The 17,888-nt window shown below is 42.0% G+C and overlaps 1 protein-coding gene across 1 annotated transcript in view; it reads left to right on the forward strand.

Annotated features, from left to right (window-relative positions):
• MEP1A (meprin A subunit alpha) overlaps positions 1-16,241 on the forward strand; it is a 32,433-nt gene extending 16,192 nt beyond the window's left edge. Inside the window, exons 7-14 of the mRNA XM_069488386.1 lie at positions 54-229; positions 3,614-3,835; positions 4,601-4,750; positions 7,761-7,976; positions 10,096-10,569; positions 11,298-11,471; positions 11,991-12,294; positions 15,422-16,241. Of these exons, the coding sequence (XP_069344487.1) occupies positions 54-229; positions 3,614-3,835; positions 4,601-4,750; positions 7,761-7,976; positions 10,096-10,569; positions 11,298-11,471; positions 11,991-12,294; positions 15,422-15,578 (1,873 nt within the window). The 3' untranslated portion in view covers positions 15,579-16,241. The remainder of the gene's footprint in view (positions 1-53; positions 230-3,613; positions 3,836-4,600; positions 4,751-7,760; positions 7,977-10,095; positions 10,570-11,297; positions 11,472-11,990; positions 12,295-15,421) is intronic.
• The last annotated feature ends 1,647 nt before the right edge of the window (positions 16,242-17,888 follow it).

Below are 17,888 nucleotides of genomic sequence, written 5' to 3' on the forward strand. Positions count from 1 at the left end.
AAAGTCACTTAAGAATTCTCCAGAAGAAATTTTACCTCTTCTCCTCTTTAAAGGTGCTGGTCTATGGTTGGTGACCAACAAGTGGGGCAGGACCTTTCCATTGGCCAGGGGTGTGACTACAAGGCCATCATCGAACATGAAATTCTGCACGCTTTGGGATTTTACCACGAGCAGTCACGGACTGACCGGGATGATTATGTCAACATTTGGTGGGATGAAATTATTTCAGGTGTGATTGGGTAGAGATTGCTATTACCTTTATCACTGGCTGACACCAATCCTGGAATGACACGGCCAAATCTGTGTGTGGACAGAAGCTTCAGTCTCTCTAGTAGGAACACAGACTATGAACAGGTTACAATTTGTTGGCCTCCTTTGTGGGCTGTGCTGATCTGACCATAATTCATCACAGATAAGGGTCTCAGGAAATGGTGTACGTTGGTTAACTCAATGTGGGGCTTAACTGAAAGTTAATCAGAAGCTTTTGCTTTGTATCAGTGTTTTGTTGAACTCTAAGACTCTGTCTACTTTCCCATCTTAATGAGTAAAGTGAATCAGTTCTCTGAGGATATTAGAGTCATTTTTCTGGACATGGAGTCTCCTGTGGCTCTAGAAGGCTACATGAAGTTTACTTGCCCATACAATGACCCTAGGTGACATACACCAGAATTATTTTTTAATTGCTTTACCAAATCAATGATAGATGTTTAAAAACAAAGTAACAAAAAATAATACTTTTTATCTGAATTAACAATTGTGTTAATTCTGGCTAATTATCTGGGCTCCAGTTAATCAAAAGTTAATGGTGTTTTTTTCCTCATTCCTAAACACCTCTCCCTCTTCTGCCCTCACCTATTACTATGCAAAAGATAACACAGTTTTTTGTTACTTATTATGTAGTTATGGTATTCTAACAATTTCAATGTTCTTGAGTTTTGTAAGACTTCCTTGAATACTGATTTCCTTCATTGCTTGAGACAACTAAGTAGAGTGCTTTTGATCACATTAAAACATTATTTATTGAACGGTTTCTTAATGTGCTAAAAAAAAAAATGTCAATGCTGCATTTCTGAAGATAACCAGTTTTTTAGTAGGAATTATTTTAGGGAGTGGACAAGCATTGTTTTTTTGGCAGTAAGAGACTAATGAAACTTTAATGTATTGAAAATGCCTTAACTGTTACCACACATGGCTTTTTAAAGCAAATAATAGCCTTGTGTAGGTATCTGTTTTACTTAGATCCCAATGCCATATGTAGGTTCATATACCGCAGTGCATCCATAATAATTTTGCTTTTAGGTGCTTGAGAGAACTTGTCAAGCTTTAAAATTAAATATGAATCCTCAAAATATTTTTGCCTGAACTATATCATTTTGGAATAAAGTGGTCAGAGATTCTCACATAAGGTAGGGGTAGGACTGTCTGATCATAGTGAACTCACCTGTGGGGTTTCTCAACCTGTGTCCTCCCAGTCCCTCATTTTCTGATAAGATAATTCTACAAATGTGGAGTGGTACAGGAAAGAAGGAAACCGTGTGACTTGTAAAAGCCTAATAGGTCACCAGCTTTGAACCCACACACATACTCCCACCATCCTGCCACTCAAACACTGAGCCAGAGGCCAAGTGCTACTGTTATTCTTTGCCTCCTAGTCCAATCTAGAAAAGTTTTGGCTAGTATTCACCCAGAGATGAATTAACATATCAGACTTAATGTCCTTGTCTCCTAGGGATAATTGGATCATAACTGGGTGTGTGTAGCGGGGCAAGGAGAATGGAGTCACAGGTCAAAGGACAATCTCTGATTGTGGGACTCCTGGTACTATTAGACTTTGTCTGTACTTGGCTGATGGCCTGAATTGCTTACCTTCCTGTACATATATTTGGCTTTGCTGGAAATTTCCTGAGAAAACAGAAAATATTCCTAGTTCTAAGTCTTACAGAAGCTTAGTGCTTTTAAATGGTTTTAGGCCAAAGGAGGTTCCCTTTATCAGAGTGAGCTGACACCCTTGTTCGGGTCATTTGCAGGCCTTCTCTGCTCCGGGTGGAGGATGGGTTGCTCAACACGTATTTATTCATCTCCTATCTATATTTTCTTCAGGTACAATTCCATGTATCTAAATTGCCTGCAATCACTGAAGAACTGTTCTCAAAAGGGATATCAAATCCAATCAGATTTATAAACACAGGCAGTATTATTTCTCAGGGTCATTTATGACTTTTACTGCATTTCCTCTTCAGCCCATAACAATTTTATTGCTTAATCTAGGAAGACGCTGTACTGGCAATGTAGTTCTCTCCCCAAGTCCATCTCCCTTTCTTGAGTCAGAATTGTTTTCCAAATGTATTCCCTTCCACTAGGGAAAAAACTCTAGGGAAACTTCAACTTCTGAGGTATAGCAGGAGTCAGCAAACCATAGCCCATGCTCCATATCCATTTGCTTTGGTAAATAAAACTCTATGAGGACGCAGTCATGCCCATTAGTTTATGTCTGTGGCTGTTTTTGTGCTACAGTGGCAGAGTTGAGTAGTTGCAACAGAGAACATATGGTTTGCAAGCCAAAAATATTTTCTATCTGCTATAAAAAAAAGTTTGCTGACTGACCACTGGTTTATAGGATAATATTCCTTGGATTGTACTCTCTTTGAGGCTCTCAGCTGTAAATTCCCTGCAGGCAGGACTATGCCTGTCCTGTTCACTGTCAGGGGCTGCCACCTCCCTCGCGCAGCTCCCAGGAGATAGTAAGCACAACAAAAATGTGTTGAATAATTTTTTTAAAAAATTATTCAAAACATTTATTTGTAAAACATTCTGATAAGAATCCTTGAATAATAAAGACTAAAATAATCTAATCTAATCTGATAGTTTTATGGAAAATGAAGTGAAACACATCCAGTGAGTTGAAAGTGCTTTGCTTCAGGTGCCACTAAAAGTCACCAAGAAATCCCGGACTCATCAGCACCTTGATGCTCTTTACAATTCCATCACCTTACATGCATCCTGGGACCAAGTGCTCGGGAAGGATTTACTTTCTCCTTCCCTGTTTGAGTCCTGTCCTACCTTTGAAATGCTTTGAGCCCTCTCAAGTAATCCCCAATAAAAACCCTTGTGAGTGGGAAGAATGAAACATCAGCATTCTGCTTTTACAGTTATAATGAAGCCTTGGTCAAGCTCTTGCTCAAACAAGGTCTTGCTCATTAGCAAGTCCTTTTCCTGCCATTTGGAATACCTGCATTAGCTTTGCTATTTTACCTTCTCTTTCTGAAAGGCTTCCACATGCACACACATACACTTTTATATATATATATTTATAATGCATCTTTGACTTAAAAACATATATATTTAATAATTTATAACAGGTATATATTTATGTTTTATAACATACATTTTATGATCATTATAATTTCATACACTTTATTATATATCAATATCATATTAATAATCAATTATGTGTATTAATTTTATATGATATTTATTATAATATAAGTATATTTATATAAATCCAAGATGCATTATTTCCCTTTTTTGGAGCATCTCTGAGTACCTAGTCTAAGAGGACAGCACGGGGAAAATAATAGGACTGAGCAGGACCTGTGGATTGTCTCCCTAACAGGTTATGAGCACAACTTTGACACCTACAATGACAGCTTCATCACAGACCTCAACACGCCCTATGATTACGAGTCTGTGATGCACTACGGACCGTACTCATTTAACAAGAATGCCAGTGTCCCTACCATCACAGCCAAGATTCCTGAGTTTGACTCCATCATCGGGCAGCGCCTGGATTTCAGTGCCTTGGATTTAGAGAGGCTGAACCGAATGTACAACTGCAGTGAGTAGCTCTGGGTCTGAGGACTGGGGCAACCAGCCTCAACAAAGATTCCCTCGGCCTTAGAGGTTTCCTTTACATTTTCCTTTCCTCTTCTTGGCATGTTCTATTTAAGGGAACATGAATAAACTACATAACCTTAACTGGTCAGTCTCTAGAGTAGAAAAAATTATAACACCTACCTCACGGGATGGTTATAAAAATCAAGTATGCAGTTGTGTTTTGTAAAGTCAAATTATTGGACAAATATGAGGAACTATTATTGCCTGCCTTGTTTAGGCTCCTCTTGAAAGGTGCATCATTATGTAAAGATCCAGATATGTGATGGGCTTGGAAATATTTTGTATCCTGCAAAATGCTTTACCCAGGTTAGTTATCCTTAGAGTAAGGTAATCCTCTGGGATGGGATGTTTTCTAAGATGTTCCCACTATGCAGTCTTTGGTTCCACTCAGTAAGTATGTGCAGAACATGTACTAAGAAGAAAGCCCAGTACTATAAGTACCTTGTTCTTAATCATTTACATATCAAAGAATAGTTATAGGCATTGTTATCTTGACTCTGTGAGGTCAGTAGGGCTATGTTGGCAAGTTCTAAAATTTAACTGATGACAGGAGGATTTGGATTTGAGAAAAAGTAAAAAAAAAAAAAAATGAAAGTCTCATGATCCTGTTGTATTTGAACAATGTGGTCTTAGTGGCTTAAGACATTAGCTATTTGGAATGAGATGCCTTACATTTTTAACCAGGTAACAAAAATGTCATTTGCAGCCACAACTCACACGCTTTTGGACTACTGTGCTTTTGAGAAGGCAAACATCTGTGGGATGATTCAGGGCACCACAGATGATGCTGACTGGGTCCGTGAGGACAGTACCCAGGCTGGACAAGTGGATCACACCTTGCTGGGACAATGCAAAGGTTGGTAAAGGTAGAAAGTAAACACATTGAGGTGGTTCACCAGGTTCAATTAGCTAATGCCAGCCAGCATGTTTTGCCTCAATCAGAATGTTAGCTATCAAACCTGAAAAATCTCAACAAGGACAAAGAACATTTCTAATATCTTAATTATTAACTCGATAAAAAGTGTCCAGGCTCTGGGCATGCAAAAGGAAAGATGCATTTAAGCAAAACTGACATGCACATATGATTGATAAGATATGACTTTGTAAGTAAGGGTAAAGTCTCTAAAGCAATAACCTCTAACACAAACATAATGTAAGCCACATATGTATGTCAATTTTTCTAATAGCTATGTAAAAAGTGAAATCATCATCTCAACCCTATTTGGAAGTAGGTGGGGTTATAGATTATAATAGCTTTTCAAAGGCTATGCTGTTGTGAAATCCCTTAGTCCATGAGTGTCTAAGAGTTGGTTAGATTCTCTCCCCAGAAGAGACCCAGCCTGTCACGTATACCCAGAAGAAATATCTGGAAAAGCTCTCTCGGGTGACTTGACTAGCCATTATGCTACTTCCACAGGTGAAATTAATTTTAATAATATATTTTCTTTAGCCTAATATATCCAAAATATTAGCATTTCAACAAGTAATCAATATAAAAATTGTTATGAGATGCTTCACTTTTTTATATTAATACTAAGTGTCTGGTCTCTGAGGCGTATTTTACCCTTACGGCAATCCCAGACTGCACTGGCCCACAGTTCAAGCACTCAATGGCCACATATGTCTGGTAGCCACCGCATTGGCTAACACAGCTTCAGGTAGTTCCTATATATGGTTTGTGTGGTGAAAAAGCCATAAAGTCAGATGGTCCTGGTTTGAAATATGGCTCTATGACTTATTAACTGTGACCACAGGGAGTTGTATGTGTGCTTTTTTTTTTTTTAACGTCTTGGCTTTGTAAACCCCCCTGAACATCAAGACATTGTCACTGACTTCAGAGTGAGGAGGAAGGTAATGCAGACACAGCACCCACTTGCAGACCAGCACCTTCACTCTCGATTTTTCCATCTTCCCATGCTAATAGCATCCTTTTCTAATGTGTCTGCCATTGAAATCATCATCTCAACCCTATTTGGAAGCAGGTGGGGTCACAGATTATAATAGCTTTTGAAAGACTATACTGTTGTGAAATGCCTTCATCCATGACTGTCTAAAAGTTGGTTAGATTCTCTCCCCAGAAGGGACCCAGCCTGTCACCCAGATGCCAGGCCACCAGAGGGAATGTCAGAGGTCATAAGCCACTGCCACTCTTCCTCTGCCCTTGCGGAGGGTGAAAGTCCCTCTCACATGTCAGATTGTCAAACATATCATCCCAAGTGTCCAAAGGTTAATCCAAATCCAGAGAAGTTGTCTCTAGATTTCCATTGCAGCCTCTAATCCAACCTCTCCCGTGGACTTGCTGCTAGGCTAATGTGCAATTTCCAGCTAAGCAAACGGTGATGTTCATATGAGAAGAAACTGCTGAAAGAATGTTCTAGCACCCTAGGAAGAAAAGGAAGGACCACACCCCAGAAGAAATATCTGGAAAAGTTCCATTGAGTAACTTGACTAGCCATTATGCTACTTCCACAGGAGGCATTTAATGGAACTATGTTTCTTTGCTAGAGAGCTCTTGCATTGTTCAAGCAGATGCACAGACTCAAATATCTTGAAGGATCCCTTAGGATAGAACATACCTCCCATTTGAAACCCAGAGAAATGAGTGAACACCTAGTTACTGGCAGAGCTGGGGCAAGAATTCAAGCCTCCTGAGTCCCAGGCTTGAGTTGTTTGATTTTCACTTTATACTTCCTGGTATAACTGAAAAGGAATTCCTGAGCAAGAATCACCTGGAAACTTTCCTAGCCTTGTGAGCTCTTCTGTGTATTTTAACTGAAGCATTCAGTGATTTATAACGCAGCGGTCACAAGCTAGTAAATTCAAATGTTGGAAAGAACATACAGGAAATATAATTTTCCCTGATGTAATATTAAAGCTATTAAGATACTTTTAAGCTTTATGGAAAGCTTATTTAAACCATCAATGCTTGCTGCCAATATGGAAGGCAAGTGCCTCGTGTGAGGCAGGAAGAAGCAGGGAGTACCGGGGAGTATTGCAGAGTACCAGGGAGTATTGCAGAGTACCCAGCACTGTAATACACTCACTTTATTTTTGTCTTGTGAAATGTTTTGATTGGAGCATTTTGATAAGGGGTTGAGTGCTGGAATACAGTTTGAAGGACTTCTTTATATGCAAGAATTTTTCATTGTGCTTGACTTTAAAAAGTGTGCAGTTTTCCAAATGACATGTTTGTTTTAGCTGCTTGCTTGCTTTTAGGGGAAAGAGTTTGGAGACATCTGAGTTAGGCAGACCCCATCTCTGGCACTAATGTAGACACTTTTCACTCTCTTTTTCAGTGTTTTTTCCAAAGCTTTCCTTTACATTCAGGAGAAATCCTCAATTAGTCCCTAATAGGTCTTGAATGCCCCTTCTTGTAATAAAGATGATTCTTCTTCACTGATAATACACCCAGTTATTAGGCTAGCAACACGGGAAATGGAACTTTTATCATTGTGAATATTTAAAATCCAAATCCAAAACCTCTGAATCCTATAGTTTCTTATACAATGAAGAGACCAACTCTTTCCCCTTGAAATGAATCCCTAATTCAAACAATGCCGTCAATGAGGAAAATAGAATTCATCTGACAGACATCAAATTCTGTCAAACTGTGCTTGAAGCCTGTGTGTCTTTAAGTCAGAGGTATATATTTCACAACTTTGGGGACAAAGGCAATCAAAAGAGACAGTAGAGAGACAGCTGCCTTAGCCATTGAGGTGGAGAATATTTACTGAAAAACGACCTTCTTTTTATTTTCCCCAGAAGAGTTCTAGCTTATTTTGCCTGGATAATGGCTGTTGTTCACTGTTTGACATTGCCTGGGGTGTGGGACACCAGAGACAGATGTTGGGGTGCTCTTTCCCTAGGTGCTGGCTACTTCATGCAATTCGACACCAGCTCTGGCTCAGCAGAAGAGGCTGCCCTGCTGGAGTCTCGGATTCTTTACCCAAAGAGGACTCAGCAGTGCCTGCAGTTTTTCTATAAAATGACAGGAAGCCCTTCAGACAGACTCGTCGTCTGGGTCAGAAGGGATGACAGCACGGGGGAAGTTCGCAAGCTGGTCAAGGTGAAGACCTTTCAAGGTACTGGGAGGTGTTCACGCAAGGATTGGTTTGGCTTAAAATCTGGGATCGTGCTCCTCCTCTTTCTCTTCCTTCCCCTCCTCTTCCCTTGTCACCCTGTCTCCCTCTTCATTCCTCGCCTTCTCCTCCCACTCTTCCTTCTCTTCCTTCTCCTTCTCCTCCACCTCCTTTCTCTTCTTCTAAGAGCCCAGACTGGCATATTTAATGTCTGGCATGTTTTAATCACTCTGTGAATGTTTAACCATTCAGAAATTAAAGAAGCGGCATTGAGGGTCTAGGTGAGGCTGCAATAACTTTTGTAAGAGGCCAATCAGAACATATAAATCCAGTGTTTACTAGCACTTTGGAGACCGCCAGGGCCAGGCCTGAGAACATGGGTGATTCACGAGTGGAGATCAGAAGGGAAAAGGGATGTGGCAATTGATGCTGCTGGACACAGAGGAGTTAAATTGTTGACCACAGGTGTTTTTGCATCTGTTTCAGAAAACCGAATGATGCCATTATTTAATACGCTGAAGTAACTACAAGCCTACTTAGGAAGGTGGTGGGAAATAAGTAATTTGTGAATATTAATATTAACTTCACTATAATCATTTACACATTCTTAAGTGTCACTTTGTATATTTCTGTAAGAAAGTCAGCATGAATGCCTTAAAACGCTAAGCTAGGCAGTCAGATATGAGGATGATCTGGCTGTAAGTCACCATCCAGGGTCATAAAGCTAAGTATTTACGTTCCTTTGTTGTGGTGGTGGTTTATTCATAACTAGGAAAAAAGCGACAAGCTTTCCTATTTTTTGCATTCAACAAAGAATTTCTCAATTAAAATGAGTCCAGAGAAAGGAATTATTTTTTGTGTATCTCTCGAAGAAACTGCTGCTCTTCAAGGGAGAAGCTTCCTTAGAGATCACGAAGAACAAGTGCCCAAATCACCTCCGTCCACGCCATTCTGTGGGCTCCCTGGGAACTCCACAAATAATGGTTCTGAGGGGATCACTTTTCTGGCTGAAATGTGTCATAGCTGGTTTCATGGGAAAATGACAGCTAGATGCCCTTTAAGAGTTGAGAATTTGTTACATTACCAAGGATTGCAAATATTTAATGAGAAAATGAGTTAGTGTTTCAGTACTATCGATGGGATCTATTATTACTCACTTTCATCCAAAGCTAAAAATGTTATCTTTGTAAGCATAAAATCAACCAGGTAAACATCTCACACTTAATTTAGTTTGTTACACGGCTGTGCTCTGCATTCCAGTGAACTCAAAGTATATCTTTGTAAGTTCCCTGAAAACACCACATAAATGGATTTTTTAAGTAGTGCATTCTGATCCTGGCTGGTCAATGAAACTTTCCTAAAAGGTTAATTGAATATTATTTAGTGTTACGTGGTATTCATCCCCACCTGGGATGTAGCATTTTCTTCTGCTCTTTAAGCCCAATGCTAGGGCACACCTGGGGCAAAATATCAAAGTAGGGACATCTCTTTGGGGAATTCTGAGTGGCTCTGCCCTGGCAGATTCCCCCTCCCCCAGTCTCCCCAAGCTCCTGGCTTCTTATGCTGTTCAGTGCAGGGCCCCACGTTCTAGAAGAGCCCTGTCACCCTCTTACCTCAGCTCTTTATTCAAAACTGCCACTTCTCAGCTGAGTGCAGTGGCCCGCGCCCTGTAATCCTACTGTGGGAGGCTGAGGCGGGAGAATCGCTTGAGCTCCAGAGTTTCAGGAGTTCAAAACCAGCCTGAGCAAGAGTGAGCCCCATCTCTACAAGAAATAGAAAAATTAGCCAGTGTGGTGGCGCATGCCTATAGTCCCAGCTACTCGGGAGGCTGAGGCAGTGGAATTTTTTGAGCTCAGGAGTTTGAGGTTGCCACTGTATTCTAGCCTGGGTGACAGAATAAGACCCTGTCTAAATAAATACATAAATACATACACACATACAATTTTCCCTTACTAGGCATGTAAAGTTATTTAACCAGTTGATAACAGTACCTGTTTTATGGAGTTGCTGTGAGGATTAAATGAGATAATTTATGGAAAGCCCTTGGCACAGTGCCAGACTCACAGTAAGGACTCATTAAACATTGGCCACAGTTGTCACCAACCTTATTCCCTGTCCTCAGGAGATGCTGACGATAATTGGAAAATTGCCCACGTGACGCTCAGAGAGGAAAAGAAGTTTCGCTACCTTTTCCAGGGCGCAAAAGGCAGCCCTCAGAACTCAAGTGGGGGGATTTACCTGGATGACATCACTCTGACAGAAACCCCCTGCCCCACAGGGGTCTGGACAGTACGGAATTTCTCCCAGGTCCTGGAGAACACGAGCCAAGGGGACAAGCTGCAGAGCCCTCGATTCTACAATTCAGAGGGATATGGCTTTGGGTTGACATTATACCCCCATAGCAGGGTGAGCTCCAGCACATCTGGCTACTTGAGACTTGCTTTCCACCTGTGCAGTGGGGAGAATGACGCTATCCTGGAGTGGCCGGTGGAAAACAGACAGGCGATAATAACGATACTTGACCAGGAGCCCGACGCCAGAAACAGGATGTCCTCAAGCATGACATTCACTACCTCCAAGTCCCACACGTCTTCAGGTGGGTGGTTTGAGCATAAATAAGAGCTGGCCCCCAACCTGGAAGGGCCCACAGATGAAATTCTCATCAGTGTGAGAAAGAATAACATTCCTTTAACATTTTCTCCTTGGACGTATCGACAACATAGTCACGTTGGAGTATCACGTTAAAATTCCCAATGCCATCTTATCCTCCTTCTTTTTCCTAAATTCACTCATCGAGCATCTATCGAGGGCTCACCATGCGCCAAACCCTATACTAGGTACTTAGAACACAAGTAAATCAGGTGATTCCTGCCTCATTGAGCCCAGTCTAATCGAGGTGCTGCTAATCGTTTATCAAATACTCAGAACTTGCTAGTCTCTGTGGAGAGCTAATGTACTTACTTTTAAAATATTACTGAATGTCAGTGTGTCCATGGAATAAACTTACATCAGTAAAGGAATGACGTATTTTTTTTCCAAAAGAAAAGCATTAAGCCTTAGAAGGAAGAAGCCGTAGCTCGTCCTCTCTCCTCATTAAGGAAGTCACTCAGTAGTGAACAATTGATCATTCAGAGCTGTGATTCTTTGCCCCTCCCACCTCCCAATACTGAATTTTAATTCTCCTGGAAAGAGTTAATAACCTGATTTTTTTTTCCAACATATTTTTTTTTCCTGATTAACAAAGCCCTATATCCTTATTAAAGACAAACTGGAAAGTGAAGTATAAAGAGGTAATGCGATTTTATGTTCCCTGTAACTTTGCAGCCATAAATGGCTCTGTCATCTGGGACAGGCCGTCCAAGGTGGGCTCCTATGATACGGACTGTGATTGTTTTAGAAGCATCGACTTGGGCTGGAATGCGTTCATCTCCCACCAAATGCTGGCAAGGAGGAGTTTCCTTAAAAATGATGACCTCATCATGTTCGTGAACTTTGAAGGTACTTTTTTTGGTCTCTCTAAATGAATAATTCTACGCTCTGAGCATTTTACTTAACACTGATTTCAAAGCAACTTGGGAGGGTGGGATCTTTTTTTAGGACAAGGTTGAAAAACAGTAACAACAAAGTGTTGTAGGAGAACCACATTTTATTCGATTGGTCAAGGACTCATATCTTTAACTGTCCTGAGGAGAAACTGAAATTTTAGTGCCATCTTTTGGATAATTTATCGACTGTAACAGTTTGCTTATTTCAATTTAGTTTCAATCATCCTATCCATGTTAATGTTACGCTTTTTTTTTGCAAGTTCAATGTATAAAAATGTGATTGGACTACTTTAAAATAAAAACAGCTATTATTATGAGAATCAGCTGGATCCAAAGCCGCTTTTCCATGTCACTAAGGGTGATGGCCGTGAGGGATAGAAACAGCCCAGGGAACTTTCTGCAGAAGCATAACTTAGTTGTGGTTGGTTATTAACCCGGGTCTTCCTCACAACTTTTTGTCTGTTTCCCGAAGATATCACGTACCTTAACCAAACCGAAGTTTCCATTGAAAGCAAAAGGATGAGCCCCCAGGGCCTCATTCTCCAAGGCCAGGAGCAGCAGGCCTCCTCCGAAGAACGTTCAGGGCCGGCGGCGTCAGTGGAAGCCCAACCCGGAGCCCTGGGCCAGGGGCAGCCCGGCCGACAGAAGCGGTCAGTGGAGAACACGGGGCCCTTGGAGGACCACAACTGGCCACAGTACTTCAGAGACCCGTGTGACCCCAACCCTTGCCAAAACGACGGCATCTGTGTGAACGTGAAGGGCATGGCGAGCTGCAGGTAGGCTCTGCGGCAGGGGGCGGGTGGGCCAGCCGACGGGAGCCGAGCGCGTGCTGCCCCTGCACAAGGCGCTGTTCACAGGGCAGGGCACAGGCGACATCACATGGGCAAATGCGCGTGGTTTTCCTTGGCTCTGCAGAGGTGTGCCCCGGATCCGGGGGCTTATGCTGCCAGGGCAGAGGAGTCCCCAGTCTCCTGTCTCTCAACCTTGGTCCCTTTCCCACCTCTGGGGCGTGGTCAACACCACCTTGCATATTGTTGGACATTCTCACCCTACCACAGCGCTCACAAACAACCCAGAGCTTTTAGCCTAGGGACTTTCTACTCTGACCCGCTACAGTGGGGCTCAAGACCAAGCCAAAATCTCCCCTGACTGCAGATGTTATGATTAGTTATTAATTATTATTATTAGTTCTATGGCCTGTCATTTCTATTGTACTCTTTTTATAGTTGTGTTTTCAATAATAGTGATAAGAACAACTGATATTTCTTGACCACTTGCTATGTGTCCCGTGCTCTCTCCTGAGCATTTTACATGCATGATTTAAATTAATCCTCACTGCCACCCTGTGGCATTAGGGCTCTTCTTAGCCCCATTTAGTGTATCAAGAAGTTGAAGCTGAAAAAGTTTAAGTCATTTGTCTAAAATTACACAGCTGGAAAATGCTGGAGCTGGGATGTGCCCTCAGATCTGTCTCTCTGCACAGTTTGCTATACGTAATAGTCCTTTTTATAATGTTTGCTTGCATAGGAACCTAAAAAATGTTTCATAAAAGGATGTGCACGATGACAGAGGTATTGGTCACATTTGAACAGTAGCAGATGTAGGAACCATTCTGCTTGTCTCAAAAATATGTATTTCCTCTGAGTTCTTTTCAATCTCTACTTTGTTTCTTCTTTTTTAAACTTGTATTTTGAAATACTTTTAGACTTACAGTGTGAAAATACTACAGAGTGTTCCCCCATACCCTCACCCGGCTTTCCCCAGTGTTAATATCTTACTCAGAACATAGTCCAATTAGCAAAGCCAAGAAGTGGACGTGGGAACCATGCTGTTAACTAAACCACAGACCTTTTCAGATTTCCTTTTTTCCCACTAATGGCCTTTTTCTGTTGCAGGATCCAATTTGGGATTCCACGTGATATTTAGTTTTTATGTCTCCTAATCTCCTCCAATCTGGGACAATTCCTCAGTCTTTTCTTGTCTTTCATCACTTTGATACTTTTGAACATTATGGTTCAGGTTTTATTTTTTTGGTAATTTTTTTGTTAATCTGGGCTTATCTTGTTTTCTCATGATTAGATTGAGGCTATGCATTTGTGGAGAGATTAGTAAAGACGTGACATGCCCCCCTCAGTGTATCGTGTAAGTGGGTACCAGATGCCAGCATGTGTCATTGCTGGTGATGATAACCTTCACCATCTGTCCAACGGGGGATCCCCCAGGCCTCTCCACCGCAGTTACCATCCCTCCCTCTGTGATTAATATATATCATGGGAGGGATATTCCAAGATCTTGGAGACAACCTGCTTTTCTTTAAATCCTCACCCACTCATTACAGCATCCATCGGTGGATCCTGCCTTCAGTAGTCACCACTTGGATCTTCTAATGGTGATTTCCTGTTTCCTCCACTTCCTGCACATACGTTACATTGAATTCTTCCATAAAGAGTAATGGCCCCCTCTCTGCACTAATTTATTCATACAATTATTTATTTATGTCACTAAGTAATCATAATCATCTATTTTATTCTGTGGGCTATACTGCAATCATTCCATGATTTATTTTCTTGTTCCTATTTTCCAGCTTTGGCCTTTGGAAGCTCTTCCAGGTTGGCTCCTGTGCTCTTTCGATGGGCACCATACTTTTTATGAACACAGTGTTAATTTCTGGGACCACAAGATGCTCCATTCTCATCTTTTATTTTCCCTGTCCCAGCCCTAGCATCAATCACTTCTACAAGGAGCCCTCTGTTTCCTTTCGTTGGAGAAGCCGCACCTTGTTTCTGGGCTCCAAAGCCGTGGGTCTGCCCCTCTTTGCCCGACAGGCCCCTGGGTGCCAGATTCTAACACGTGCCCTGCTTGCTTCAGCCTCCCCAGGGGAAGGAAGGCCGGGGGTTGCCACTTGCGTGTCAGCCTCTCGTCAGCCTAATTATTCCTCTTCTACAAGCCTGCAGCCTGGAGTTTGTGGAATAAGCTTTTCTAAGTAACCCTAGGAAATATAATTAAGCTGTATTTGGAGGGGGCTAGGTCAGAAAAAAATTGAGCACACTTGCTATTACCCAGTGATTTCTAAGAAGCCAGTTCCCAGGCTGGAGAAGAGGCCTTGAAAGGTAATGTCACTCACAATTACTAAAAGGGGATGTTGACTTCTGGTTGTTTCATTCTGCTCTGTGGAATTCTGCTGAGTAGACTTTCCAATGGGAATGTTTGGAACAAAGGCTGGAATTGTTATGATAGATTGGATAAAGCACTACCATAATCCTTTGGTGCTGGGATTAGTTGATCTTTATACCAAATAATATTTTTTAAAAAGGTGTGGCTATTATATGCCTACTGTGTGCCAAATACATTGATCTGTGCAATGTCCTCATTATCTCATGCGAACTTCAAGGCAAGCTTGTGAGATAGTGGCAGTACACGAGCCTGCCAGTGACATTTTAATTCATATTGTTTAGAGGTTTTCATGCTACAACTAATGCACTAAGTCAGAATCTATCTGGGGAATTTCGCCATAGCTGATCGTCTTAGCCAATGTCAGGTACTGTATTCCTTAAGTGTCCCAAACCTTCCTCCTGAATCCTTGGTGGCCAAGAGTACTAAGTCCGAAGTGATACCTCTCAGGGTTAAACTTCAAGTGTGAAACACTTGCTGACAGTGTGACCTTGAGCAAGTTATTCAACCTTACTGTAAAATGAGAATGATGAGAATGACCTGGTCATCACCTCGACCTCCAAGGTTTGTTGCAGGATCAGATTAATTGATTCATACACAGCACTGGAAATGGAACCAAGCGTGGAACGGCTCAGCCAGTGTTTGCTGCTATCACCGCTGCAGCGATGCTGGTTGCTAGGAAGCGCCTGCGGCCAAGGTAGTTCTCACACTCCCTGTGTCCTGTTCCCTCAGGTGCGTCTCTGGACACGCTTTCTTCTACACGGGGGAGCGCTGCCAGGCCATGCAGGTGCACGGCAGTGTTCTGGGCCTGATGATCGGAGGCACGGCTGGCGTGGTCTTCTTGACCTTCACCATCCTCTCCATCCTTCGCCAAACGCCACGGCAGTGACCCGCCTGCTGGCTTCAGCCAGACCACAGAAGCACCTCCTCCCACTCGGGCCTTCCCTTCCTGTGGTCAGCATAGTTCAGGGCAGTTTTTATCAGCCTTACTTTGAATGGGGCCACTAAGGACCAAGGCCTCCAGTCCTATGTGTGACCCTTGTCATTTTTCTGTCCCCTACATGGCTCTGTTACCCTGCTATGTGCCCGTAACATATCTAGTGTGTCCTGTGACAACACTCATCATGCTTAACTGTAAATCACTTGTTTAATCGACTGTCTTTCCCTTGGACTGTCGGCTCCATGAAGTCGTGTCATCCTCATTGACCGTGCAAGCCCCAGTGCCTAGACACGGGCCTGGCTGGCACATTATGGGCACTCAGTAAAGGTTGGATGAATGAACCAATAAATGAATGAATAACTGAGATATAGAAACTCTCTCATGTGTATTTCAGATCAGATATATACAATAAAATCCATGTTGGTTATATTAGAATCAAATATTCATTTTTCATCAGACATAATTGTCTTATTATTCTTTTAAGATCTTGTTGAAGGATTTGAAATAAAGATTCCTCTGGGCAGCAGGGCCTCACAGCATTTGGTTTCATCTTTCTCTGATGTTAAGGAAAGTAAGGAAAGGACTCTAAAAAATTCAACAAATATTTGGTTAATACCTTCTATGTGTCCAGCATTGTATATAAGCATGGGTGTGCACATACATGTTGGAGGGTAGGGGTATCCTAAAGGTCTCTTTCAGATCAATTTAAGTTTTAGAGCATATTTTATACGTTATTCACAGATAAAATTACCATATTAACAAATTGAAGGTATGAGGTAGAAGAGAACTTTAAAGAAGTATATTTAGATATACTTTCTTTCCATAGTTCCTGAAAAGATAAAACCTAGCTGGCGTGAGAAAGTTCCAAGGTAGACTGAGTAAAAAGGAAAGCTGAAGTTCCCATCCCCAGACAGCTAAGAGCCAGCTCTAGAAAAGTTTAATACGAGAAAAGATTTCAAGGAGCCTGAGTGGTCCAGGCTTTAGGTGATCAGGCTTCCTCAGTAGAGACTTTATGGCAATTCTGTAGCAGTAAAATGCACTAGAAACAAAATGAGGGCTTAAGAAGAGTTCCTTGGATGCAAAGGTGTCGGTGAGACAGTTTGTAGCAGATGTAAACAGCACCCCCAGGGCAATGACTCTCAGACTTGAGGTGCATCAGGATCCCCTGGAAGGCTGGTTAAAACGCACATTGCAGGGCCCCAGCCCAGGGTTCTGGGCCAGGAGATCTAGGGTGGATGTAAGAGTCTGCATTCCTAACAAGTTCCCAGGCCATGCTGATGCTGACCCCTATACACGCACTTTCAGAAACACTGCTCTCGTGGGTAGAAAATGGGTCTGAAAGTCAAGCATCTGGGCTGCAGGCTCGCATTGACAATCTAGCTAGCTGTGTAATTTTAATAAGAAATCATTTAAGCTCTTGGTCTTAGTTTACTAATCTGTCAAATGGAAATAATAGCTGACTACCTTCTTCCACCTGATGTTACCACCTACAGGGTTGCAAAGTAATAAAATGGGATTATGTATATGAACATTTTTAGAGTTCAAAATGTATGCAGATATTGCTGTTAAATTTTCAGACTAGATGGGAAGCTATCTCATCACTAGCCCAGTTGTATATCTCCAAAGACCAAATTGGAAATAGATTCCAGCGTTGTTTCTCAATGTGCTTCACGGTCCTGCAAATCCACAACTGACTTCACAGTCAGGCCTGAAGAAAATCGCTCCCTCAACACTCTGCTCAGTGTCTGACCTCAGAAGTGAGCTCCAGGCACTGTTGCTGCTATTGTTGTGGTTTTTATTTTGTTTTATTAAAAGGAATGTGCTCTGGGCCAAGCCTGGCTTAGATATGGTTCAGCTCAGAGGTAGAAACCCCATCACAAACCAAGGGACAACGTTTCTTATACACAAGAGTTTTTCTCTAGAGGAAGCAGAAGCCCAAATGTCAAGGGTGACCTAGTATTTTGATCTAGCACTGGCAATTACAACTGCTAGGCCAAAATAATGATAATGATTTACTGGAGTGAGGGTAAAACATTTTGGTATTTCTCCGTAGACTCTCAAACAGCAGCGTACGTACTACCTAGGTTCATCTCTTTGGGTGATTAGTGGTCATCTCTGCTGATTGATTAATGATCTGGTTCATCATAGATTAGACATGGTATTCATATTTTCTTTGGGCCCAAAGTCCCCAGTCATTCCAGGAGGGTTAGCAGATACTTTATTCTTTTAAGGTGTTGGGGTGGTGATGGAGGAGTGGAC

This window comes from Eulemur rufifrons, chromosome 15 (genome assembly GCF_041146395.1).
Source record: "Eulemur rufifrons isolate Redbay chromosome 15, OSU_ERuf_1, whole genome shotgun sequence".
In the NCBI taxonomy this organism is placed as follows: domain Eukaryota; kingdom Metazoa; phylum Chordata; class Mammalia; order Primates; family Lemuridae; genus Eulemur; species Eulemur rufifrons.